Source organism: Corvus moneduloides, chromosome 3 (assembly GCF_009650955.1).
Source record: "Corvus moneduloides isolate bCorMon1 chromosome 3, bCorMon1.pri, whole genome shotgun sequence".
In the NCBI taxonomy this organism is placed as follows: domain Eukaryota; kingdom Metazoa; phylum Chordata; class Aves; order Passeriformes; family Corvidae; genus Corvus; species Corvus moneduloides.
The window spans coordinates 120371586-120398956 of NC_045478.1; the positions used below are offsets into that span (position 1 = coordinate 120371586).

Sequence of the window (27371 nt, forward strand, 5' to 3'; positions counted from 1 at the left end):
CATAGCTAAGAAACTGGGGAGACTTCAGTACACACCTGGACTAACAAATTTCTGGGCATGGCTCTTTCTTCAGGATTCCAGTCCAAGGGCTGTAGGAATAAACCCAAAAATTCTTATCTCTTTCCTAGGAGATGTAGATCAGGCCCTGAACTGTCAAATTGGTGTAAACACAGGTGCATCTGATTTTTCTCCCTTCTCTGTGCAGGAGTAGGATGACTAATTTGGAATGTAGGTAGAGGAATAGTTCTGGAAGGTCATGGATTTATTTTTTTAATATCTGGGATTTATTTGGATTTTTTTATGTGGCAGGTAAATTACATTACTGCCATGCAACAGCACTTCTGATATCAAGACCTGTGGTCCTAAATGAAAGCCTCACTGGAAACATGATAGAACTGAGAAGAAATGAGAGTCATAGACCCTTATATCTAAATGTGAATACATTTATGCATCTAAATCTATGCACAAAGATGTCTGGAAAGCGAAATTTCCCTTCTCCTATTTAGGTCAAAACCAAGAATAACACCTGTGTTACATATTACACACTGACCTAAATTAGAAGTACATCCCAACAGTTAGTACTGTCAGCATTTCAGAATAAAGCCTGTCTTTGGGGATTTTATAGCAACTTAGCCAGAAAATGTTCTCAGGGCCAGATCTTGATAGAGATTCTCCATATGGGAGGAAATGTTTCTCAAATTTGAAAGAAATTTTTCCAGACTATTTTGGCTTGAAGGTAGAGGGAAGAAAAAAAGACATTTTTAACAATCGGTTGATTTTATTCTAAATTCACTAATAATTTCTGACTTTTTTTCTGAGATTTTTTTTATAATTTGCTTGTTCACATATTGCCAAATTAGTCTTTTCTGAAATGCATGACTGCAGAGAGAATAAATTGTTTTCCAGCATCACTTCAAACAGATTTGGTCCAATGGATCAGATGAATCTCTGCCCTTAGATCTGCCCAGAGCTGATGTGCCTAATCCCACAAGGAAAATTCCCACTGAATAAGAGCCAGATCCCAAAAGCATTTGTGTATGAATGCAGCAAGGCATTGCTCATATGTATAATCCTATTTTTTAAAAGTTACTTACAAGAGCTTAGTCCTGTAAAAGTCAACGATGGAAATCTACTGTGCCTCCTTAATTTATTCCATTTCCACTTCCAAATTTCTCTCTGCAACAAGAGTTACAGTGACAGTTGCTACTGTATGGATAGCCAGGAATTTTCCAGCATAAGCCTTTTCATTCAGAATCATCCAAAACACCTCACTAAGTTCAGCCCCACATTTGACAAAGAAAGGGTTAACTTCTAAAGAGTGTTTTTTCACTTGATATTAAAACAAACACTTTCCTCATTATTTAAAAAAAAAAAAAAGACTCTGCCTCTTTTTAAACACATCTATGGTGGAAACAGCTGGAGGTAGGAAACTCAAGATCTGGCATGGATATGGGAAGTGCCTTTCTTTGTTCCAGTGAATACTGGTCTGATTTGTGTGAGTGTTGATCCTTTGAAATGTCCCTTTGTGTACAAGGACGGAGCACGGCGTGGATTTCTTCACCAAGCTCCAGCAGGCCGCAGCTCAAGACAGCCACTGCACACACACACGAAAATGGAATAATAAAACATGTTTTCCAGGCAAAACCAGAGCTACTATCTCCTCCAGAATGCAGGGAAGCCTTTTAAAATGCAGAGGGGTAAGAGAATGGGGTGGTGCACATTTTGTGTGGTTGGCAGGTGAAACCCTTGCTCCAATGCACACCAGGAATGCCGACTCTTGGAAAGGCAGCCTGCTCCACCTCAAAAGCAGGGCTGACCTGCAAGGAGAGGCTGTGGAAGGCTCTCAGTGCCTGAGATGCACAGCCAGGTGTGGTGCTGCTGGGTGGGAAGGTATCCAGGACAGGCAGCCAGTGGAATGGGAGCAATGGGAGCTCCCTGGGGAACAAGGCAGGGTCTGGGGATCCCTGTGGAAGCACAACCACCTGTTTCCTTTTCAGGCCCATTAATTCTCTATCCTTGCCATTCCCCTGTACTTGCACAGAAAGTCTGGACTGTTCCTAATGGAGCTGAAAAGATTTAGTACGTGCCAGGAGTGCTGCATGCGAGTTCTTGGGAAAATGAGCTCCAAGGCACATTGGCTGTGTTGGTCGGCACCGTGTCTGATCCTGAGGGATCCTGGTGGCAAAGCTGAACAAAACACCGAATTCTACCTACACAAAATAAACCAGACCAAGCACTACTGCAGGACTGAGTGAATAAAATAATGTTGGAGTGCAGAGTGAAGACAACGAGCATAAAAGCTTGTTACAAAACAGTCCCTTACAGGAAAAGTTAAACTGTATCTTGTCAATACCCATGGAAGCAGTCCCCTGCTCACATAAGCTTTTCGCCTGCTTTTAATCAAGTGCAATTAACTTTCCGTGGACACAAGAGAGCAGCAGGGAAGTGCTGGGATTCCATGTGAACTAACTGCTGTGTTTTGGTGCCCCAGACATCGACGAGTGCACCCTGCCCCCGTACTGCCACCACCGCTGCGTGAACACCCCCGGCTCCTACTACTGCCAGTGCAACGCTGGCTTCCAGCTGGCATCCAACAACCACACCTGTGTAGGTAAGGATTCCTCAGCCTGCACAGCAGCTCCCCCAGACACACAAACACTGGCTGCCATGGTGGAAACTTAAAGGAAATACACAGCAACCAGTAAAAGACTGCACTGAGCGTGATCTCCTCTGTGGGTGATCCCAGAATTACAGGAGGGTTGGAGAAAAATTTAGAGCTTTCTTGATCACTTGTTATTTTGTTGGCATAGCAGATTTCCAAGGAACATCTAAAGCCTTATATTCAGTATTCAATCCTAGCTTTAATTACTCTTTCAGTTCAGCTTTATTATTGGCTTTCCTGATATTATTCCCAGCTCACACAACAAAGGCCGGAACTGGGAATTAAGGGAATCAATACCATACCTCTGCTGTTAAGGGTAATTACCCTCAGCACATGGTAAAGAAAGCCTCCAGGCTACGTTTGAATATCTAGAAAATATTAAAAATTAAAACAAGGGTTGCTAAAAGTGACCTTTCAGCACTGATGTTGCCTTTAGAAATAAAACACTAAGGGAAGCTACACCATAAAACTTTAAGACTGATGTCAAGTTTGAAATCATAAAATCTGTTCTAGAAGGATTAGAGCAATAATAAAAAGGTAACTCTGTCTGCTGAAGCACTGACAGAATGGCTATAAAATCAAGAGATTGGTGGAGATGGTCAGAAGTTCTTCAGAGATGTACTTTATATATAAAAAAAAATCTATTATATACATAGAGAAATCTTCCAGCTTCTACCATCATTCCAAGCATTGCCAGACCTCATCAATCACCCTGGGACACTGCACAGCTCTGAACTGAGACAAGAATTGCTTGGTTCTCACCAAATCATAGGATTTTAAAAATTGCCCATGGACACAACAGAACCAAGTGACAGAAGTCACTTATTTGTCCCTTTCCATGGCTCAAATGGAAGGTGGATTCTTTCAGCACTCCACCAAACACCCTTTCCCTGGCTTTCCAGCCTCATCAGGCACATTTCTACCAGGCAAAGGAAAGCTAAGGAGAAAATTTATAAATGAATGGTTGCTGCATCAAGACAAAAATCTCACATTTATCACAGTGATACTTGACAGCTGTAGCCATTACATTTGTGTCACACCTTCTGCCTATATTGAAAGTGGGTCAATATTTCTTGGAAAACTAACAGAACTGGGGCTTTGGCCACCTAATTTATTCCTCCTGGTGGTATTGGAGGAGGAATGATGTACATCCTTTGCACTGTTGCCAGAAATGAACTCAGAGGAAGAAAAAAAAATGTTGCAATGAGTTTTCCCCTATTATCGTTCATTTTCAGGACTAGAAGGTTCATCATGCAGAGAATTCATATCCTCTTCATTGGTTTCATTTTTCTGAACGCCTCACCTTTGTCAGTTTTTAGTTGTATCTGTAAATTTACAGTGTTGCTGACAATTATAAGCCAGGAACTCAAAGGTTTTTTCCAAGCACAGCTCTCTACTCTTGGCAATATCTGATAAACACAAACATGAATGGAAAACATGCAGGAGGGAAATACAAGGAATACTAGGGAAAACACTAAAATCTACAGACTGACAGGAGCAGCAGTTAATCAACGGTCTGTGCAGAACAAGGGCGATAGATTCCAGAGGTGATTAGACTTATATAAACTTCCCATTAAAAATTGCTTCTCTTCTCATACCAGTGTCCTCAAAATGTTCTTGGGATGGGCAACACCATGGAAAATGTAGCACAGAAAAATACCTTCCCCCAATATGGTCTAGGCCTTAGAGCTCTGCAGAACTCTACTGGCCTCAAAGGCTCATGTTATAACTGCAATGGAATTTAAAAGAACAAATTTTCAGAGTAATAAATAGCTCAAATAAATCTTAACCACTGCATGCTGAGAGGTCTTATCAGTATGTGTTCCTTATATCAATTATTTATAGAGACTTGGCATTTCATACCTGAAAAAAAGGCGCTGGAATGTGGAGTTTAATAGCCACATTAAACATTTTTGGGAGAATTCATCACACATTAGAATAACTCTCATTCCTGGAAAAATACTGGTTTTTACATGGAACGTAAAGCACAGATCTAACACTGCTCCAGTGACTGCAGATCTACATTGCTACAGCCAACTGAGCTTCTGCTGAGCAACAGGCCCAGCCTAAGGACTAATCCACCGAGCCTAATTACCACCTACACAAGATAAATATCTAATTTTTCCTTTCAGACATAAACGAATGTGATGCCAACAACCCATGTGCACAGCAGTGCTACAATATCCTGGGTTCTTTCATCTGCCAGTGTAATCCCGGCTTTGAGCTAAGCAGCGACAGAATCAACTGTGAAGGTAAGACTTTTTTTGTCTTGGAAAAGCAATTTTCTCATTTGCTTTGTTTTCCCAGAAGCCTGTAAACTAAAGAACAGAACTGGAGACACTCTGTGGGTACAGTTTGTAGCCAAAAGCCTTAAGATATTTATTCTTTATGGTACAAATGTGGCTAATTCACACCTGAGTAGCTGCAGCTGCTTTCAGGTACAGGTCAGAATGGGTCTCTCTATAGCAAGTGCAAAACAGGACAGAGATTGCTGCACTTCATATCCCAAAGTGGGATGAAAGAGGTTTCTGAACCCTGATTGCACAAACTCCCTGGAATTGTGGGTGGTCTAATGCTGATGACCATTAAATGAATCGGAAAGGAATGCACACCAAAAACAAGGGCAATTTTGTGTCTTGTTAGGCTCCTCTGAAAACAAAACCTCCAATTTCTGATTTTAAGGGAGCAACAATTGTGCTTTTGAGGTGCTTTGCAGCTTGTGTATACAAACAGCATGTCTCCTGATGATTATACAATCAACACTTTATTTCCTCTGCCAGAGGCTCCGCAGGGGTGCCCTAATCTCCTTTTGGACACATGATGACCTCACCCTTAGAGCCCATATCCTTTCTACCAGCCTTGGAGCCAGAGAGGTCCCTGCTTCACCACTGCCCTCCCTAGCGAGCTGGAAGAGCTGTTACAGATCCTCCCTCTGCTAAGCCAAGCTGCTTAAGCTAATCCTATTTGAACAGAACAGGGAGCAGCAAGTATGCAGCCTCCAAGGACATCCCTGACCCCAGCCCAAGAGCTGGACTCAGCTCAGAGGTAGTAGGAGGCAGCTCTGTGCTTTCCAAGCCAATCCCTCCTCTTGATAGGTTTAAATTCATTTCCTGTTCACGGCGTACACTGTTCAGTTCTGTTTCACACCAGGCTTCCCTCACAAGGGACTGATGGATACACAAGGATAAAAAAGCAGGAGAATGGCATCCACTGATTATTATTAAAAGGCAAAAAAAAAAAAAAAAAAAAAAGATATTTCTCTCTTTCCCAGAGAGCTACTCCATGAGCGTAGGGCACAAGTACAAAGGCAACATTTTTGCGTTACTAACTAATCTCACAGCTGTGGGTTTTTTCCTCAAAGTCATCGCATTTTGGAATACTGCAAGTATACACAATTTCAAGAGTTATTTTCCCAAACCTGTTCTGAAGTCTAATTTAGCTTCTGCTTCCTCAAATCCAAAATTCTTCCTTTGGAGGATTACTAACAAAACCCCAGCAGAACTCACCCTTCCATTCTCAAGGCATTAAACAGCACATTTCAGGTTTTGGTTAATTCTTTTCACACAGATTTTTTTTTTTTTTTTTTCCAAACGTTTAACTATTCTATTTAGTTTTGTAACAAAGTAAATTTTCAAAACCAACAACATGAAGCTCTTTTGCTCTCTGCAGACACTGATGAATGCAGAACCTCAAGTTACATATGTCAGTACCAGTGTGTCAACGAGCCAGGAAAGTTCTCCTGTGTGTGCCCTGAAGGATACCAGGTAGTAGGAGGCAGGACATGCCAAGGTAGGTGCCCTCCCCTTGGCAGGCTCAGCCCTGCATTATTTACACCATTTCAGGCAAGGCTAAGGGTGCCTGCTAGCTAAATGGTTATATTTTGTGGCAGGATTACTGTGCTGTTAGCAGAAGATATGTTGATGAAGCAGTTGATGATTCATTAAATATCTTATAACCTTATTTGAATCCTTCAACTCAAGCTCCAAGTCCTTCAGATTCCTAGGACAAAATTTCAATTTTTGCAACCCACAGGTAAAACTTGTCTTGGATGTCAAGGTAGTGGCTTTGAGATAAACATCCCTGAATCAAATCAGGCCATTTTTTATAGACATGAAACATGGCTTTATATCATGTTTCTTTTCAGAGGGATTCCTAAATCCAGTCACAGTAGAAATAAAGATATGTTTCTTCTGATAACAGGAGAAAAAAAAAATGCAAGCCTTCAGCAGCTTAGATAATTCGTGTGTAGAAAAATAAATGTTCTGGCCAGGTGCCACCAAATGCCAGGATTTTCAAGTTTGTGGTTTTTCCTCAGTGGTGCTAAAAGTCCCTGCATCTTATTAGAGAATATTGCAGAACAATATATTAAGTGCAAGAACTATTGCTTCTGCAATGCAGAAGCTGATTTAGCAGTCAGTAATTTTAGAAATAAAGAGGTGTGATAATTAGGGGCAGAAAATGCAAGAAAATAACTCTTCTTAATCAGTATTTTGTTCTACAAAATCCTGATCTTTCCCTTTGTAAGAACAGCAGCTGAGCATTGCAGGATAGTTGATTTAAGCATCCAAAAACCTGTTAGTGCCTTCCAAGAGATTACATTTGAATAAAGCCTTTCTGTGCCTTTGTGAAATTCAGGAGACCATGTGGGTAGACAGTGGGGCTCTGGCACTGACAGGAAATACAGCATTAATACAGTGCAAGGCTCACAGTCCCCACCTCCCTTCAGGGTTCTTTTCCCAGGCAAAAGAAGCTCTACTTTGCACAATAAGCAAGTTTTCACTATTCCTTTTAAAGCTATTTTAGTTAAAATGTCGCTATTAATGAAGCATTTTAGACCATGAAACCAAAATTATTCAAAATGAGAAGATGCAAAGGGCAGGAAAACAATTCTTCCCTGAGACTTTTTCCCTGTCTTCAGGACACCTTCAGCTGTAAAACAATTCTTTGGTAATTATAAACTTGACAGCATTTCCACAGTTACATTACAGATGATTAATATCCATCTCCAGTCAACTAAAAACATTCAGTCTCGCTTAACACTCAATAAACAAGTTTATTCCACTTCTGCATAGAGAAACCCTTTATAGCCAGGTCCCAGAAAACAAGACAAGGACACAGAAAGCTGATGGGTTTCAACACACAAGCAGGTGTACCTTTGTAGCAAGCCCATTTCCACCTGCTTTGACACAGTCCTTTCTCCTTCCTCCTAGATATAAACGAGTGTGAGACCACTAATGAATGCAGAGAGGACGAAATCTGCTGGAATTACCACGGAGGGTTCCGTTGTTACCCCAGAAATCCTTGTCAAGAGCCCTATGTCCTTACCTCGGAGAAGTAAGGGAAAAATTAAGTCTTGTGGTTTTAGGCTCATCCTCAAGAGGGGACATGATGGAATGAAGCAGAAAATTGTATTTGATGGTTTTTCATGTGCTTTTACCCCTGTTCGTGTGGCAGCCGCTGCTTGTGCCCAGTGTCCAACGCCATTTGCCGGGAGCTGCCCTACTCGGTGGTGTACAAGTACATGAGCATCCGCTCCGACAGGACCGTGCCCTCCGACATCTTCCAGATCCAGGCCACCACCATCTACCCCAATACCATCAACACCTTCCGGATCAAGTCTGGCAACGAGAATGGAGAGTTCTACCTGAGGGTGAGTACTGGCGGCAGTCAGACCCTGCCTCCACACTGCCTTGTCATTGTGACAACCCCAAATGTCCCCATAAGGCTTCCGCAGCACCCCAAAGTTCAGCAGCTTCTTGGTGCTTCCTTACTAAGTGTGCTTGCTTTCCAATTTTTAACAAGTCTTTTACTTTCCTACCTGAAAACCCTAAACTGTGACTCAAACTGTTTCTTTCCAATTCAGGAATATTTAGCAATCCTGGGACACCCGTGTCAGATTCACACAAAATACCTCCCTGCCTTCCCCTCTCTGTACCAACACCCCAGATAAATCTATTTAGGACACAGTCATAGAGAGATTCCTTGTACAATTACCTCAATTACATTTCTCATTTTGCAAAAGAAGAAATCAGTAACAGCAGTCTAGAAATCTGTGCCCCATCCCAAGCTAAGCTCAGGCCAACCTACAATGGTTTTATGTTGAGACAAAACTAAACCTTTATTTCCCATAGTAAAACCAAGGAAGTTCAAATTACTTGGGATAGCAGTACTGTCCTGTAGGTGGGATGCATCCAAGTAGATACACATGAATGGGAGTGTCTAGAACATCTGCTTCGTAAGGGGTTGGGGTTTTTTTAAAAAAAAAATCTCATTTTCTTGAACCCTTCTAATATTTACAAATTCCTGGGAAATCTTTTTCCTTTGTATGTGGCTTTACACTCAGTAAAGCAATCTACACAAAAAGCTTCTATCAGAAATACATTAATTGGAAAGTTTTAATTTTTAATTCTTTTCCTTCAAAACAGGAGATATGGGGCTTTTGATAGTACAGCCAACAACTGCACCAAGCTATGGCCTTGCTATTTAGACCACATTTACCCAAGGTGGGAACAGGGAACTACTCATCCATATATCTTTTGTTGTGACATAACAAATCCAGGGAAAAGCACTGCATCGCAGGTTACACAGCAAAACCCCCTAACTACCCCCAAAATACAAGCCATTTGCTTAAATTAAAAACATGATCACTGCAGGTGCCACTTGGGTTCGACCCCAGTGTGGCTGTCAGACTGACCCTTGGAGTAACAATTCCCATCTCCTGTTGCCATCCAACAAGAAATCACAGGCCTTAAATGAGGAAGCACGTGTTTATTCCTGCCAGGGGACTGTGGTAAACAAAAGCTTGCTTGGAAGTTATTCCTACTGTTTTAGTAAAATGCTGAGCTGGCTCCCGGATGCAGCAGATGGATTGGATTCATCTGTGCACCCAACTCATGTCACACAGGGAGAAAATATTTGTAGTAGGCAAAGGCAGAGATGGAGTTGACCCTTTTATCATCTGGAAATGACAAAGCTGTTTAACAAACCAGCAGCACAATGCCAACAAGGCCTGTCAGTGTTCCCCAGCAGCACAATCCCAGACTGGGAGAAGTACAAAGTGGGGATGGCAATAGGTACACACCAGCTGCAAACATTCCCAGTGTTTACAGGGACAGCACAACTTCTGGGGTATGAGCCACAAGACAGTGTTGAGTTTCCCTCCACTGAACAAGCTACCTCACTGTTAAAGTCATTCGGGCTCTTGTTTTACTCATTCTCTCTCTATTTTAAAAGCTGGTGGATGGGGTTAAAACAAAGACCATCCTGGGATAGATTACCACTTCCCACATGCTTTGGGAAAGTCAGCATAACCAGGACCAGATTTTGCAGCAGTTTATTCCTCTGGGCCTCAGTCAGGTGGAGTTTTTCCTGCAGCAAAGCCAGGTGTGAGATTAGTCATGGCCATTTGGAAGTGTTAAAAGAAGCCTTGCCTCGTGCATGCCTGTTCTGAGACGGAGCCTTGCACAGTGCGGTGACACAGCAGCGCTGATGCCGCTGGGAGTTGCTGTGGGTTGGACTGAGCTGGGCTTGGTTGTGGTGTTGTTGCAGCAAACCAGCGCCGTGAGCGCAATGCTGGTGCTGGTGAAGTCCCTCTCAGGACCCAGGGAGCACATCGTGGACCTGGAGATGCTGACAGTGAACAGCCTGAACTACCGCACAAGCTCGGTGCTGAGGTTAACGATCATAGTGGGACCTTACGCCTTCTAGTGCTCGCAATAACCCTCCACTGGCACCCGCAGCAGCCAAAGAATAGTATCGGAAAGAAAGCACTTACTATTTTTATTTATAGATTTTGCTCTCTTTTTTTAAAAGAACTTGTTTAGTAAGTTGGTATCTTTTATTCACACCTTACACCTGTAATTTCAAATTAGTAGATGTGTTCCATAGTATAACATGGGCATTGTCACTTTCTGTATAAAGATTTAAATCTTTTTTTATTACCTTCCTTGGACTAGATACATACTACACTTTTATATGAGAACTGTATGTTCATACTATCCTGTAAAACTTCACACACCCTTCCTAGCCAAATAGGTCATGCAATTTAAAAGTGATCTTCTGTTTTGTTTTTATTTTAAATTCTAATGCAGCTACACTGAATCTCAAAAAAGAAAAAAATTATGTAGTACGAATGATACACGAAGTAACGGTTATCTGATAAGCTAAAATATATTTCTTTTTAACTACTTTGTAACAAAAGGTAACAGTCAATAAAAATCTACTTCTGTAGACATTTATGTACCATCACAGTTGGTTTTTCTAACCTGGGTTGGAGGTAAAGTTACATTGTGAGAAAGGCTTTGCATCAGGTTTTTGTATGCAGATTGTGTTAACCATACCATGGAATAACATTATGCTCTCCCCAAGAAAAATAGAGCATAGGAACAAAATTTCTCCAACAAAGAAAGAAACTCCAAACTGGAAATCACCAGGCAGGGCACAAATGTCCACGAGAACACTGTTGGTAGTTACTGGTCAGAGGGATGCAGCATTTTCAGACTGAAGTTAACATACTATTTTTCCAGAAATATTATGTTGTATACTAAGAATTGAGTGCATTTTCTTATTAAGTTATATCATTCTCAGGCACTCAATCCTGTTCCTGCTCCTACAACTCAGATGTATCATGTACAGTGTTCATAAAATTTATTTCTAATTCAAGAACTAATAACATCTTTTGTAATATGTAAAATCTTATTTCTTGTTTAAAATGTAGTAGTTAATCCTTTGATGTACAAAATTTTTAATAAAGATCTCTTACCATATTGTATTTGGTCTGTTTGGAGGTAGTTCGTTACTACTGCCATTATTGTCACGTACTGTGGGAGTTGGCAAAGCCACGTTGAGGTCTGCACAGTCAGAGGGATCCAGATCTCAACCCATACATGATGAGTTCTTGGAAGACTACAAACACAATTCCTTTGTAGAAGGACAAGCCTGCTGCCTACTGAGATTTAGTTTTCCTGACAGCAAAAGTTCACTCCAGAACAAAACTCAGAACAGGCCACAACCGCTGTGGTTGAGGGTGACACGTCCCCCCCGCCCGGGCATACTGCAGAGCAGGACCCCATTATCCAATGATCATTCCTTCAGGAAGTCATTTGTGGCTTTAAACAAATACTTCATCTGCCAAAAGGGTCGGAGCACGTGGCTGTAGCACAGGCCAGAAAATCGTGCTGGTGCTGGGTCGCGTTCTTTGCCTGGGGCTCTGGAGCAGTGGGGTGAGATCCCGGGCACCCCTTGTCCCTCCCTGCAGGGAGGGGCTCACCACTACAAATCCAGTTGCTCTGTAGTGGGATTTAACTGGGGTTTGCCATGGTGAAAAGTCTTTGATAAAGTGTTTGGCTTGTAGGGAGCTCCTTCCTCTCCCCAGAGAGATTCCTCCCCATTCATCACTACAAATCCACTCAGTCTGAAAGGCAACTCCTCATTCCACACAAGCACTGAGCAAAATGCCTCCAGCTCCTGCTCCTCCATGCAATTCCTGTGGCAAACAGCACATGCTCACCTCCACATGTCCCTTAATTAACTCTCTCTCTCAATGGAGGCTCTCCTCACAAACAAGCTGTGCTGCCCCTCAGGCATCCACCCCCAGCACTGTTCTTTTACACCAACTTTCGACTTCCAAATTGTGCAATTCAGCATTGCCCACTACAAGAAAATAAAATTTGGTGCTTTTAAGTTTAAAATGGGCAGATCTCTCTTGAGAGGTGCTCAAATGAGGCTCAAGTGGCTTTGCCTCCTTAAGACCCCAGACTTGAAGGGCACCAGGCTGGTCTCTGTAGCAAATTAAGGAACCACAAACCATCCCTGAAGTCCCCAAGCTGCCAGGCTCTGCCCCAAGGATTTACTCTACCTTCATGCTTTTCCAATTTTCACATCCATTTCATCACCAGCACTTTTAAGCCTTCTTTCAAATCTCTGCTCATCTGACAGTGACCCAAAATTGATCATTACATATAAAAATATTTATACACCTCTCAAATGGCAGGAGCAGCAGAGACAGTTGTACCTCACACACATTCCCAAGCCATCCTCAGCCTGCAAAGTTCTCCACACCTCACAGTGCTCAGATGCTTGGCTCAATCCAATTTATTTACACACAACTGTCCTGCCAACCCTGCTCCCTGTTTGCAATATCCAGGTGTCCACCAGACCACTGAGAGCCCAAACTGGCCAAGTCAGAGATTATCACACAGCTCAGGAGTGCAGATCCAGCCACTTGTCACTATCCTGCAGGTTGGTTGAGCCTGAAGGCGGTCACTGGGTGTGGGCAGCGCTTCCATGAGAGCCAGGAGCTGGAATAACAGCAGCCCCTCCAAACCAAAACAGGAACAGAGCTGAGCTGTGCAGAAACTGGCAGGGGGTGGTTGGTTTTGTTTTGGGTAGGGGTGGGGAACATGACTGAGCCTGAAAGGAGCCCACAGTCAGAATGAGAAGATGGTTCAGAGCCTGAACAAGAAGAGCTTTTGTGCACCATAAAACCTGCATCTTTTTAGGAGGGAAACCTGCAGGTTCACCAATTCTCCAGGGAAGCAGAGCTTCACCTGTTCCCTGCAAATTGTATGGAACTGCAGCAAACATGCAACAAGAGTTTGAAGAGCTACTTGGATTATAAGGGACACTAAAATACCAAGAAATTATTTGACAGCAGAGTGTTTGCTCAGCCTTCTCTGTATCCCGCTGCCATGACCATTACCAAGAGCACACTCCAGGAAGGATTCTCATATAAATCTGTCAATGTTGGAGAAGAATCTAAATCAGGATCACATGCAAAGTTTAGTACCTTCTCAGAAACAGAAAACAGGGAGAAAAGAGGAAAAAAAAATGGGACTGAGTAAACAGAACTTAAGGAAATCAAAATGCAAGTTCATTCACTTCCCCAGGACCACCTGAACACAGTGCAGTGGGATTATTTTGCTTGGAAGGCTCACAAATGCAAGTTTGTTGTTGAATCCCGTTTCCATGGCTGCAAAGAGTTGCTTGTGTTTTGAATGATCATCCGTGTTTCTAACTTTATAAGTCTCCTAATAAAATATAGAACAGCTGCTGCCCCAGTCAGCTGTTGAGCATATGGAGCCCACCAGGGACAAAGCCCACTGTTAACACGGAGAATTATTTTTAACGCCCTCACATATCTAAACCTCCCCATCATCTCAGCAAAATGGCACAATTCCACACTTCCCAGCTGGGGGAACACCTGCGTCATGCAAAACTGAACTGGGCTGCATCTGCTACAAAACCCAATTTTATTTCATCTGGCCAGCAGAAAAAAGTGATCAGCCTCAGTGAACAGGGCAAAAAGTTAACTGTGTTTTATATCTGGGGAAAAGCAGATGTCTAGTTAAGATGTTTATACAGCAAACATTTCTGTATATATTAGGAGGAAAGAGAGCTGTTTAATAAAACAGGGTTGGGTTAGAGTTGCCAAAGCAAATTTGAAGGGCAGTACAACAGCTTTTGTAATTTTTGCATGGGAAAAGATATAAAATCCTGTTTTATATTGACATCAATTATGTGGATCAAACAAGTAATTTTTTAAAGTAAGTGACCTCAAAGTTAACTCTTTAAAGCCTCACACTTACTGTGTGTATTTGCTCAGCAGAAAAAGCTGCAAACATCATGCCACAGCAATATGACAAGGTAGCATTGAAGGCACTCCCTGATTTATTCTCTGCTATCTCAGCAATCACCTTGATACTGGATGAGGGGCCAAGACACCCAGCAATGCTCCCTGCAGACCAAAACACTGAAACTAGGTGAGCTCCAGGTTTTGTTTGCAAACACACTCACTACGTCAGTCACATGCTGTTTCTCTTGAGATAAATTATTTTGCTTTCTCATCCAGAATCCCAACGGTCCCAGAAGCAACATCAGTACTCTGCATCTCTGCTCCCTCACAGAAATGCATCTGGAAAATTAATGTTTTTAAATGTTAATAATATTTCTGTAATTTCTACATAACCACACAGTGCATATATAGTCAAACAGGATAAACATTCAAAAGGTGCAGCTCTCAGCTAAGCACTCCAGCAGCTCCTGCCCTGCAAACACACTCTGCTGCACTTCATTGCATTGCTGTAATAAAACATCCATTTTTTTCTCTCATCCCAACCCTTAAGACACCCCCTAAAGCTTCTGCAGGTCCATAAAATCTCCCAAAGCAAAGGCATACCCCATCCCCATCCGTACACCTGAACAAGCACACAGAAAGGCTTTCAAATGGAACAGCCTGCCAGCTGGGTTGACAAAAGCAACATATTTATGCTGTTAAACTCTGAAACCACAGCCATGGAAGTTACACAGCCACCTCAAGGTTTAAATCCTGCCAGTGCCACTCCAGAAACATCTGAACCTGTGACCGCCTCCTCTGGAGGGTCACATTTTCTTCTTGCACCAGAGTGTTTCTGGAGTATCTCTGTGCAACGTACAGGAATGTTTCCTATACAGAATATATACAACAAACACCCAAGTGGGAAGTCAAAAGAGCAAAATTCCTGCAGGCGGCATGGAAACTAGGAAAACAAACAAATTTTGGAAGCCCGGAGCAAGGGCTGCAGAGGGGAAGCCAACATACCAAAACAGCAGGGTAAAAGGCATTATTAAAATCAATAAGTCATTCTCTGAGAAGCTGAGGCTGTACATGAACAAGGCAAATGGAAATGTTCCTGAGCTCTGGAAGGTCACACGTGAAAACAAACACGGCAGGCCAAAGGAGCAGCTTGCAAATGCCTGCACTGGCAAATCAAAATTCTCCCAGTCACAGCAAAAGCAACATCCCAGGAGGCTGATGGGGCCAAGGGGGGACCCACACATTAGGGAGACAAGCAAAAGAGATACTGCCATAGCAAAAAAAAAAAACACAAAAAAAAGAAGTGAACCTTTCTACTGCATGCCTGGAGGAAGAATTTGGCACAACAGCACTGTGCCAGAGCTGCTCTTACAGACAACATATCAAAGGACCTGCCCCAGAGTAAGAAGTGGATAAAAGAAGGGGAACAGAACATTTTTCTACCAATATCCAGTTGTTCAGGTAAAGATGGGCATCCTCTGGGAAACAGAGCCCTTACAGTGCTCTGAATATTAAGCAGGAAATGCCAAATAAAACCAAAGGGGGTAAATGCAAAGTGATGCACATGCAGGAAGTTATCCCAGCTTTATTTGAACAGCAAAGGCCTCTGGACTGACCACCACCTCCCAGGAGAGCACCAGGGTTATGGCAGACCATTCAAAGAGGAAACCACAACTCCAGAAAACTAATTCAGCATCAGGAATAACTGGGGATCAGAGCAGGGAATGAAACGGAACCTTTGCACACTTGAGTAAATGCACTGCAGCATAAACACAGCTTGGAGCTTGGGTCCTGTCCCCCTCTTACAGCAGGATGTTGGCAATGGTAAAGCCCAGACCAGGCTGAGATTTCACTGCACACATTCCCAGGAAAGCCTCCCAAGAGCCATTAAATACGTGGCTGTCCTGGACAGGAGCTGTTCCCCTGGCACCCGTGGGCACAGGGGAAGCATTTCCAGTTTGTCATTGGCAGCTCTGAAGCTGTTGCACGCCTTGCCAGGAGCTCTGCCGTCAGCACCGGCTCTTGTGATGCCAAATACCCAAAACCTGGAAACCCCACCAAAAGAAGAAGGAAGGCAGCCTGCACAGAGCATGTTGGTGCTGCATCCATCACCTGCATTAGTGAGTTTGTGTGTAGTTGCTGCCAGCACCAGGTTCCATGCCCAAATATCACATCCAGCTCAGCAGTGGCCACAACTGCCTCAAAGCCAATTCAGCCAGCAGCAAATGGTTTTTTGCAAAAAAAGTCACCTTCAAGGGAGAAAAATTTCTCTTCTGCCCCATTTAAAGGCACTGCCTGGAGGAAGGCAGCAGGAACCAGATCACTTCAGATAATGGTGTTTCCAGGAAAGCTGTTTCTGCACACACTTATTAGGCGTGAATTGGTCCTTGGAGTGATTAAAATTTAGATTTGCATTTGCTGCTTTCTCTTCCCAAAATCAACCTGGTTTCAGACAATTTTGCAACGCAGGGTCAGTCAAGAGACTGCCCCCCAGTATTTAGAGTAGGGCTGCTTCGTTTCAGGAGAGCTCTACAGGCTGGCAGAGGTAGGTAGGCAGAGGAACATGAACCAACATGCTGAGCACTCCCTGCAAGGCCTGTGATTTTGTACTAAAAACCAAATCACGAGGACCAAAATAGTAACATGAAACTTTAACGGGGTCAGGAGATTTCTGCCTCTGCTCTGGTATGCCAAGGAAGGAAGATCTGAATTATACAGTGAATATCCCCAATGAGGCACTGAAGTTTCATGGACAGTCAACCATACCATGGTGAAAGCTACCCAGTTCTAACACAAACATTTTGCAGGAATATGTTTCCTTACTTGTTTTAAAAATTTGTTACCCCCATTTTCTGGGGTGACAGAAATTAAGAGGCCACAGTGACACTCCTGTGAAGCTCCACTTTGTGCTTTGCACAAAGGCTGTTTGCATGTAAATGTAAAGAAAAGCTGGAGGGGCACCACACTCACAGCATGGCAATCAAAGATGTAGATAAAGCTCTCCTGCAGGATTACTCACACATACCTGCTACAGGTGTATGATACATGAAATGAGGATCCAGTCAGTACCAACATCCCACCCAAATCCACCTGCCTGCAGGTACCCAGGTAATGGAAACATGTGTCTAAGCTGGCAGCTTGTTGGCACAAAATAAAGCACTTAAGTCGCTGTTCATCTTGTTGTAATTCGATGCTTGTACCTAGGCCAAAATCCCTAAACCAGGCTATTTGCAAATGTTAAGTCCAGTAGCTTGGTATGTTTCTCTTCCCCAGACTGGGATAAGCATTAACCAGCTCCGGAAAGACACAAAACATACTCATAAAATCTCCAGACTCTGGGTTTTAGCCTCTATTACTGAGTTTACAAGATTGTTTTGATTCTGAGCACTGAGTGTTCAAGCACATTTCAGAGCAGGGTGGAACACCCCCAGCCCTTCTTTATTCTGCCTCTTCAATGGGCTTTGGGCAGCATCACAACACATCCCTCACCACAGCATTTTCTTATTTGAATTTAACCCTTCCACTGCTGTTACACTGCTGCAGGGATATTTTTTAGCTCTGCAAAGCTAAAAAATTCTTCACCTCTGGGATCACCCAAATTTGCACACACTCAGACACTTGGGATCAAAGCTTTTGGTCTGATTGCTCCTGACCACCAGCACCAAAAATGAAAACACTGTGCTTTGGGGGGAAAATACTTTCTAGAAATTTAGGATTATCAGCCCAGTCTTGAAAATTAGACAGTGCTTTCAAGCAGTGGAAGGTATTTGGTGATGGGGGATGCTGTCTCACACCACAAGCCCCAAACCTCCACTGATCAGCTATTTAACCTGGGATAGTTCAGCAGCTGTCCTCAGCAGAAGCTTCCTGAGGTTGCCTGGAGTCTCCAAAAAAGACATAAAATATTTGTAGTAATTCCCTGAACAAACCCAAGAGGCTTCCTCGAAGCAGAGCCCTCAGCTCTGTTGACTTGTGTTTTTAAAAGGTAATATAAATTCCACTTACGCTGGTTTGTTTTGATGTTGAAAATTGGTCTCCATAGACATGGTTGAAATCATGCCCTGCAGCACCGAGGCTGAAGCCAACAACCACACAGCCCTTCGCCAATGCAGAGCTCAGGAGGCTTTAGAGGTGTAAATGCCATCCCACCCAGCACAGCAGCACCAGGAGAGCACAGGGAAAGGGACAGGGTGCCCCATTCCACAGGGAAAAGCCACAGCTGTGGCCACCCAGGCACTGGAAGAAGTCTGTGGGGTTACCCCCACATCACCCTCAACCCATTGCTCATGCATTTCCTTCACTAGGCAGTGACAAGCCTTAAAGAGTACACACAAAGCCTAAAATACTCATTTTTGTTAATTTTTAAAGCCTCATTGCCCTGCAGGAGCTCCCTCGAAGGCTGACATGCAGCTAGGACCACAGCAGTGTTTGCCAAGCAGAAAGAGCAATGAAAAGAAATCAGGGTGAGACAAACAGGGGGAATATATGGAGAAACGACAAGCCGAGGTTTTTATATGGAAATTTATATCGAGGGTAACATTCTTGTCTAACACAAGCATTTTAATACTTCCGGATGCAAGCCTCAAGCCAAAAATCCAGTGAGGTCTGATGTTATGATACTGTTTAAGCTCAGGGATGCTGTACATTTTGCAAGAGCTACAGGTTTTCCCAGTGCCAAAAACCATCCAGAAGAACAACAGAAAAGCTTTTAATTCTGCCCCAATAACCCCTGCACAATGTCCCAGCACGGAGCAATCGCAGAGCAGAAATGAGTCCTGAGGCACCAAACCGCCCAAGTGGATCTAAACACGGAGATGCTGCGGAACCTGCCCACCCAGTCCCCAAAGAAGGCAGGGAATGGCCTATATTTGAGAAAGCGTTATTTCCATGACACTGGTTTCTCCCCTTCTGCAACCCTAAGGCTGCTTCAGCCACCTCCTTCACCACCCCAGGGTGGCTTTGCAGCTCTCCCCAGCACCACAAATCCCAGGCTGCAAGGAGAATTTCCCTGGAAAGCTGGCTCAGGCTGGGATAAGGCACAGGATGGCCTGGCTGAGGGGGATATTGGGCTGAGATCAAAGCAGGAGACACATTCCCCAGGTCAGCAGAGCAGCAAGCGTGAGCCCCACAAGTGATAAAGTGTTCGGAACAACTTGTCCCAGAGCCGCCACTGCTGCACCGCGGCTGCCAAGGCCCATTTCTGCTTGGTTTATGCACCATGCCAATTCCTCCCCTATAAGATTAAGCTGCCTTGAGGCCATTTCAACTTACACATCTGATATTTGGAGCATTTTCTATGCTCTGCAGCTCCGGAGCCGGCACAGCCCCGGTGCTGCCACTTCCCCTTTTCACCTCATGTCACCCTTCGCAAAGGCACTTGTTCCCATTTAAGGGCTCACACACCTTTTCTGGGATTTTGAGACATCAAGGGAATAATATTTTGATGAAGAATAGGACAGAACCATCAGTGCCATAGAGATCAACTCTGCAGGGGCATCAACCTAACAGCAAAGTGTACAGGACCTGTTTGCTTGGATAGATCCATCATCCTGGAGAAGAGTTTCTCCCTCTTAAGACTGTTCTGAGCTCATGAAATCCATTAATTAATCACAAATACAGAACCCAGAAACAAACAAACACTGTTTGAAGGCAAAAGCTTGGTTTCAAGACCATTCTGAATGGTTCCAAGTTAAAAAAGCAGATACCCAGTTAAAAATATTCAATAATCTTGAAAGTCTCCAAATTCCTTATTTGTTTACTTATCCAACTACACATGAATAATTTTAGTCTAGCACAGGCCTGTTTGGGTGCCAGATCATGTTTGCAAGTCTGCCCTGCGAAAGGCAAATGTACAGTTGAACTTGGATGCTATGCAAGTATCAGCCAGCTATTAGCAGTGATTGCTAAACAATTTTTCCAAAAATTAGATCAAACAAAGCTCAATGCTGTGGTTGTTGCTGGTTACTGCTGTGAGGAAAAGAGTTAACTAATACACAACTGGTTGGGCTCAAATTATAAATGCAATTAAAATGCTGCATTTACCTTGCTAGAACAGTAACTCTACGGAGATTTTTTTCCAGCATTAAATCCAATTTCTGTACACACCACCAAGATGGACAGACCTAAAGGGACACTTGTGTGCACAGGAACCACGATCATGGTGATTCAGCTCACAACACACCAAGAAATTTTGCAGATGCACCTCCAAAGCCATTGGTTAAACCATTCAGATGTAACAGTTGTTTAACAGAGTTACAAAGAAGACCATGGAAAAGCAGAAGAGGAAAGAAACTTCCTGAGGGTTTGGCATTGTTACTATTAGTGATGGTTGAATTCATTTAGCCTCATTTCCAATGCAGTCAGATATTCAAATAAAACTTGAACACCATCTGTTTGCCATGATCCAGAGCCAACAAGGATTGGAGACCAGGAATCATGACGATGGCAATAGTTATACACAGATTTTGCCTACCAGATCCAGTCTGGGACCTGTGAGAAAGGCTCTACCTGGAAGAAGGGAACAAGTTTCCTCTAAATGTAAACCCATTTCTAACTGAATCAGCACTGAGTGTGTGGAAAGAGTATATTTACAAGGGAAAAGATTTTACAAGAAAATTTTGCAAATGTAATCAATTTCTGCATGGAAAGAGTCTCTGGAGCAGCAGGGCAGAAAGCACTGGCTTTACAGCAACTGGGGAGGAATGGCTTGCAAAACCTCTGCACCTCAACCTGCGCTATAATTATACAGCTCATTAGTTTAATCACTAACAACTCCAGACTCTTCATGATGAAATCAAGAGTGCTATTTCTCTGATTTGAGAAGCTCTCAGAAATCAATTTTTTTTAAGCTGAAGTTTTTTTAGAAGGTTGACAAAACCAGGAACATTAAAACTCTATATTCAGGAACTGAAGTAAATCAACTAAGTAAAACATCCAATAAAAGCACCAAGAAAAACCCTAGAGCAAACTTAATTGTGATAACTGAGTTTAATGATGTTAAATGGCAAAGCTCATCATAAAAAAATTCCAACTGAAACTTCCCCCCCAGTATTACTTAGGGCAGGTTTCACTCCACTTAACTCGGACAACAGGAACAAGATTCACAATTCATTTAGTCAAGGAAAACCTGTGGGGAGCAGGAGGGCTGAAGAAGCATATCCATAATTAACTCCCTTCGGAGGCACAGTTATGATATGAGTGTGTGCACTAATCCTTCATTTTCCTTCCCTCAAACATTTGTGCTCCTAAATCTGTAGCCAAGATTTGCACACGTCCCTGAGTGAGACTAAATCTGTCCAAGGCTTTGCTCTGACATTTGCTCAGTGTTGAGCCCACTCTGCCCCAGGCAAAACCAGCACAAGTGGGCACACAGGTGTCCCATCCCCTCCTTCTGCCAGCAGCAACACCAACCAGGGGACACAGCTGGGCTCCCCTCAGGAATTCAGGGATTGCAGCATGGCCATGCCAAGCTCCAAGGGTCAGCCTAGGAGGCTGGAGGCTGCCTAGTCACAGAAGGGAAACTCCCTCCAGGAAGCATCAATTAACTCCCCCCCAGTTAAAGGCAGGTGCTGAACAGACCCCAAATTGCCGCAAAAGCACCCTCAGCAGTGTTTTACTGCAATCCTCAAAAGCATATTCCCTCTTGCATGTAACCAAGGCCACTGGTGTGCAGGGCCAGCCCTGGCCAGGGATCCCAATGCAGAAGCCAACAATCCCCAAACCTTGCAGAGTCAGCCAAGAAATTGGGTTTTATCCCAGCTCAACCACTCAGGGCAAAAGGCTCACAAACCTCAGAGGCTTCAAATTCTTCCCAGGGTTAAAAAAAATCAGCCCTCGCATCAAAATTTTGTGGGATGGCAAGTCAAGCTCCTTTTCAGAGCACAAAGCAGATGGAGGGAAGATTTTCTTGGCATTGTTTTTTTTTGCACAGCCTCCTTAGAGGTTGTGAATTTGCTGGTGCCCATCAGCATCTTGCACTGCACCCCTGTTATAGTAGAAATTGCTGTGCAGGTCCGGCTGACCATGTGCCACTGCTCTCAAAAGTATCAGGTTCAGGAAGAAAATAACAAGACTTCCAGATGAGAGATTATTTGTCACTCATGGCAGGGGCAGAATTACATCTGCTTGAGGATTTCACAAGTACAAACTACTCAACAAATTCTTGGAACTGGAAAATAGGTATAACCCTAAAGGAAAAAAGTCACTGAGAGAAGATTCAGCAAAGAGCCTGTGGTTAATGATACACTGGATATTGCTGTCCTGGCTTTGTCCTCCTACTTGCCAGTACACACAATCATTTTTAATATCTTGAAAACAGCAGTAACAATCAAAAAAATCATTTATTAATAGGTTTGGGTTTTTTTCAGAACTGTGGTGAAACCTCTGAAGCCAGAAGGACAGAATATCACCCGTCCTGGGAATAACATGCTGGGAGTTGCCAATAAGATCATTCCAGTGACACAGCTAAAATCAGGGTGTACCACTGAGAAACCCCTGGTTTCCTCCAGATGCTCTTTACACCCACCACACAAAAACTTACACATAACTAACAGAGATCAAGTTTGGGAGGCTCTGAAGACAACACCTGAAATAAGATCAAGGCCAAACACAGTATGAAGTTATGAGACAATAAAATAAAGGTTGCAGCTGAATCACTGAACTGTTACCAGCTGTGGAGCAAATACCTGTTACTGGGAGCAGCTGCTACTACCCTATAAAAATTTTACGCATTCTGCACATTTCAGACCCCAGAACAGGGTTGAATATACTTGGTTTTAAATGGCAGATACCCCTATTAATATAAACAATTACCACTCTCCTACTTTTACTAACACTGGCATTTTTCAAGCCAGTTGCAACTTGTGCAGGTAACTGTAGGAATTAAACACCACACACTGAATTCTTCACTAACCTTTCTTTCAACAAGGTAGCAACATGTAAGTATAGCTATAGTAAGTGCTGATGGGATTTATAACTGGGTCCTGAATATAAATCATATTTTTATCAGCCTCGAACTTTTTATTGCTGTTTTCATCCTTCATTTTATATGCCATATCACCTCTCATCAGGAGAGCCTATATCAAGGTGTAGCTCTTACTACATACCCCAAAAAATAATACAGATTTTTTTCCCCCAAGAAAAAAAAAAATTAATGCAAACATTTAGGGATTCCAAGGAGTCATTTTGAAGAAATAAGTATTTGCATTCATCGTAAAATTTAAAAGCTCCACACAAAGAGCTTGACCCAGCCTTGGTGAAACCAGTGACATTTGTCACAGCAAGAGGATGGAGCCAAACACACTGGAAATGGATCAAGGACATGGCATGGGTTGACAAACTCCTCCATCACTGGCTCTTAATTTAAGCTTAGACCTCCTTTTTAAGGCAAGTGGGTGAGAACAGAAAAAAAAAAAAAAAACCACCCCATATCAATCACCACATTCACACAGTTCCCAACTCCTATTTATAGTTTTGCTTTGAAATTAAGGAGAAAAATGCAAAGCATCATGCCAAAGGGGAACAGCCATGATCCACAGGACTCTGAGCTGCAAGGCTGCTGGTTTATCTCAAGCATGCTGTCCACCCCACTCAGCACTGCTGCAAGTTCAGACTTCATCAACATCCAACTTTTAACAAGATTTCAAAGACTTTTACCTGGAGTTTGTCAGAGAGCAAAGAAAAAAAGGATTCAGTGGCTGAGATACTTTAATGATGGACGAGCCGTGGTCAAGCAAACCTCTCCTGTCTTTCTCCACTACCTGGACCTATCTGCTTGCTACCTCCAGCAGCTTGGAGGCTTCCAGAGCTTTGTTCGAGAGGCTCTGTGAATCACCGTCTTGCTTTTGCTCCTCTTACTTGAAAATGCCTTTTAAAATTAACACACTAAGTTAAAAGAAAGCCCAAGCAACCATTAAATAGCCATTTCAAAACATCACATCCACAGCTCAGCAATCACAAGTAGCATGTCAACATGGGATTTGAAGAGTTCCAAATCCACCTTTTTTTACTGATTCTGTGCCATCACCCAACACACCACACCACACTCAATCACATCTTGCTCTTCAATCAGTCAAGGAATTCAGGGCCTTGGGTCACTTCAGACTTCTTGTATTCCTTGGTAGGTACCATAATTCCCATCATAAGCATTTAAATTTAGACCATTGGCTCTTCACAAGCAACAAAGACCTGCACAGCCTCTCAGGGTGACACAGAGAGGGGCCCTGAGCAGTGCTCAGCCCTCAGATGGGATTTTTTGAGTGTTTTCTAGAGTACAAATCATTTTAACTTGGGCACCCAAAAACTGGATTGACAGAGAGCAAGGACACATACCAGGAAGCTTTGTGCATTACAAATGATGTTCACTTACATTTCTTTTTACATCAACTGAAGATCAAGATCATCAAAGTCATCTGCAATGTTAGAAGTGATGCTAATTCAGTTTAGAAAACAGGAATCTGAACACTACCCCACACATGCAGAGTGCTCCCGCAGTTAGCTTTGCTCAACTCCTTTGTTAAGGGCACAGCAGTGAATAATCAGAGTTCACAGAAATGCCTGAAAAGGCTTAAAAACCACACCTCTAGGTGCTCCTCTTTAATCCATTAATTTAGGGTCTCTTCAATCCCTCTCCACTCCCACTGCACACAAAAAGGGAAGAGCACTGTCCATAGTAAATTCTGTAAAATTTACAACTTCTGTAGATTCATCTCTTCAAATGAAAAATACTTTCTGTGCCAATCACTCACCCATGCAAATTAAAAACTGAAATGAAAACCAAGCTGTTGTTTTCTATTATTCCGTAAATACTCAGTCTATCCTTGGAAGCTTCCAAGCGAGCCACGCAGGAGTTGCGTGGGCAGAAGCTGCACCCTGCAGGCACCACCAGGAAACAGCCAGAACAGAGCCGGGACCGCGCCGGCACAGCCCGTGCTCAGCTCACCAGTGCCACCGTATGGCCGAGGATTACTTTAAATAAAGACACACCAAATCACGCATTTCAGAGTTTTACTCTGCCCGGGGAGCTTCCTGCCAACGTGGGCACGGTATTCTCAATTTCTGTACCATAGAAAAGCCAGGGCATGGTGAGGATCCCCCCACCAAAGGGACAGGCTCTGGAATTAAAATGTGATGTTTCACACTGCCGTGAAGGAATTGTTATTCAGTGAAGTGGTTGGAAAAAAAAAAAAAGAAAAAGTAACTCTCACTGTGGTTGCTCATCCCTCTGATTTTCTGGTGAAGCCAGTGTTCCAGGCCCACGACTAATTTCGTTCCTCTGTCCAATGCCAGGAGCAGCACCCAGCACACACCTCGCCCCCAGCCAAAGTATATTTACCATTTCAATAAAAGCATGTTTACTTCAAAGACACACTGCAAATAAAAGAAACATTTTCAGAATCTCACATGCTACAACAAACAGGTCTATGTGTTTAGTAAGTAAATATATGCAAGCAGAACCTTCACATAGTACCTGTCCCACTGACCTGGAATATTCCTGTTTCCTGGGGAGGTGGTGAAAAAGAAAGCAGCTCAATAAAGAGGTCTAAACCACAAAGGTAACACCTTTAAGAGCACAGCATTTGTTAGAGAGACTAGTTTTTCTTTCATTAGCTAGAAATACACTTTAACACAATCTTGCAGCACATGTACATAATGATTTCAGCACAATGCAGACTTAAGACATCTGAGCAAGTGAATTCAAGTGAATTTAAGTGTCAGAGAACCCAAATCCACAGCTCCCAGAAACCATTGCAGCTCTAATTCAGTACCTGGCCAAGGACATTTAAAATTCCTGTAAAGAAGAATTACATAGAGTCTCTGTTTCCAAGCTCTGCAGAGGGGTTTCTCCCAGATGTATAACCACTGCCCGCTACCCTGCGGGACTGCCCTTGCCAGCTCACATGGACAGGTTTGAGTCAAATCCCCTGCACAGCTACAATGTCCCTGCAGCTGAATACAGAACTTTCCTCTACAGACCCTCAGTTTTAGAGGCTGCTCCCACCCTTTGCATTTGCTGAGCCTGTTTCTACCTGCCCAAAGTTCCAATTGCCCAGGTTTGGGTTTTTCTTTCACATGAAACACTTAAAAGCTGGCCTGTAGAGACACATTACATCCCATACACCAGCAGGAAAGCTTGGCTAAACAGTTTGCTGAACGTAAGACACTTTAATTCTCAACTTAAGATAACAAATAAGACAAAAGAGAGCTCAGAAAAACATGAAGGAGGTGACACCACCAGTTCCAGTAAGGAGCTTATCTCTTCCTTAGTGCTGTGCTTCTGTTATCTCTTACCACAAGGGGGAAAAAAAGCACAACAGTTTTCCTGAAGTCCTTCACTAAGTTTAGACTTCACAGCAATAAAAACCATAACTCAAATTGCTTAGAAGCTTCTCCCCCAAAAGAAAAAAAGATTATACCTTATGTATCTATTAAACTGTGGTCATGACACACAGGCTTCATGAATGCATGTACTTGACTACTGACATAGCTAAATAAATCTTCTCAAAAATAAAAGTTTCCTCTGACAATTGTTCAGCCCTCTGCCTTACTTGATCTTTATAGGGTGCAAAAATAAAACAAACAAACAAAAAAAAAACCCAAACAACAACAACACACCCAGCTCATTTTAGAAACCACAGCACCGGTTTGGGAAAAGAGAATTTACATCTGTAACTCTTTCTCATGCGTTCAAGCACTCCCCTAAGAGAAATAGTTGGTTGTGGAGATCTCCAACTTACTCAGCAGGACAGGAAGGCTTGGGATGAGCACAGGCTTGAGTCAATTCACCTACGTGTCCTGCTTGAATCCACCTTCCGTTCCCAGAGCACGTGGAATGCTACAATTTCACACCTCCTGCTCAGGAACCTGGGAAAGAAAAGAAGTAGGACTAATGCTGCCCTAAAATAGGATGAGACACAGGTGCCCCCAACAAGAATCAGGCATCCAATGGGCAATTTATCGAATGCAATCAGCCCCACTTCTTATTTCACTCAAATCAAAGATTACACCCACCTGCCACAGACATTGTGATTGCAAAGTTCATCCACGTGAGTTTTCTGCAGAGCACTGAGACACTCGAGTTCTACCAGCTACGGAAATCTAGCAGCATCTGAAAGCCATCACAAGAGATACAGCAGGAAA

The 27371-nt window shown here is 43.1% G+C and overlaps 1 protein-coding gene across 2 annotated transcripts in view; it reads left to right on the plus strand.

Moving 5' to 3' along the window:
* Positions 1 to 11432, plus strand: part of EFEMP1 (EGF containing fibulin extracellular matrix protein 1) — a 46008-nt gene extending 34576 nt beyond the window's left edge. For both annotated transcript variants that reach the window (XM_032103788.1, XM_032103787.1), the window contains exons 6-11: positions 2492 to 2611; positions 4795 to 4914; positions 6332 to 6451; positions 7873 to 7996; positions 8117 to 8312; positions 10211 to 11432. In XM_032103788.1, the coding sequence (XP_031959679.1) occupies positions 2492 to 2611; positions 4795 to 4914; positions 6332 to 6451; positions 7873 to 7996; positions 8117 to 8312; positions 10211 to 10369 (839 nt within the window). In that variant the 3' untranslated portion in view covers positions 10370 to 11432. The remainder of the gene's footprint in view (positions 1 to 2491; positions 2612 to 4794; positions 4915 to 6331; positions 6452 to 7872; positions 7997 to 8116; positions 8313 to 10210) is intronic.
* Positions 11433 to 27371: the final 15939 nt, after the last annotated feature.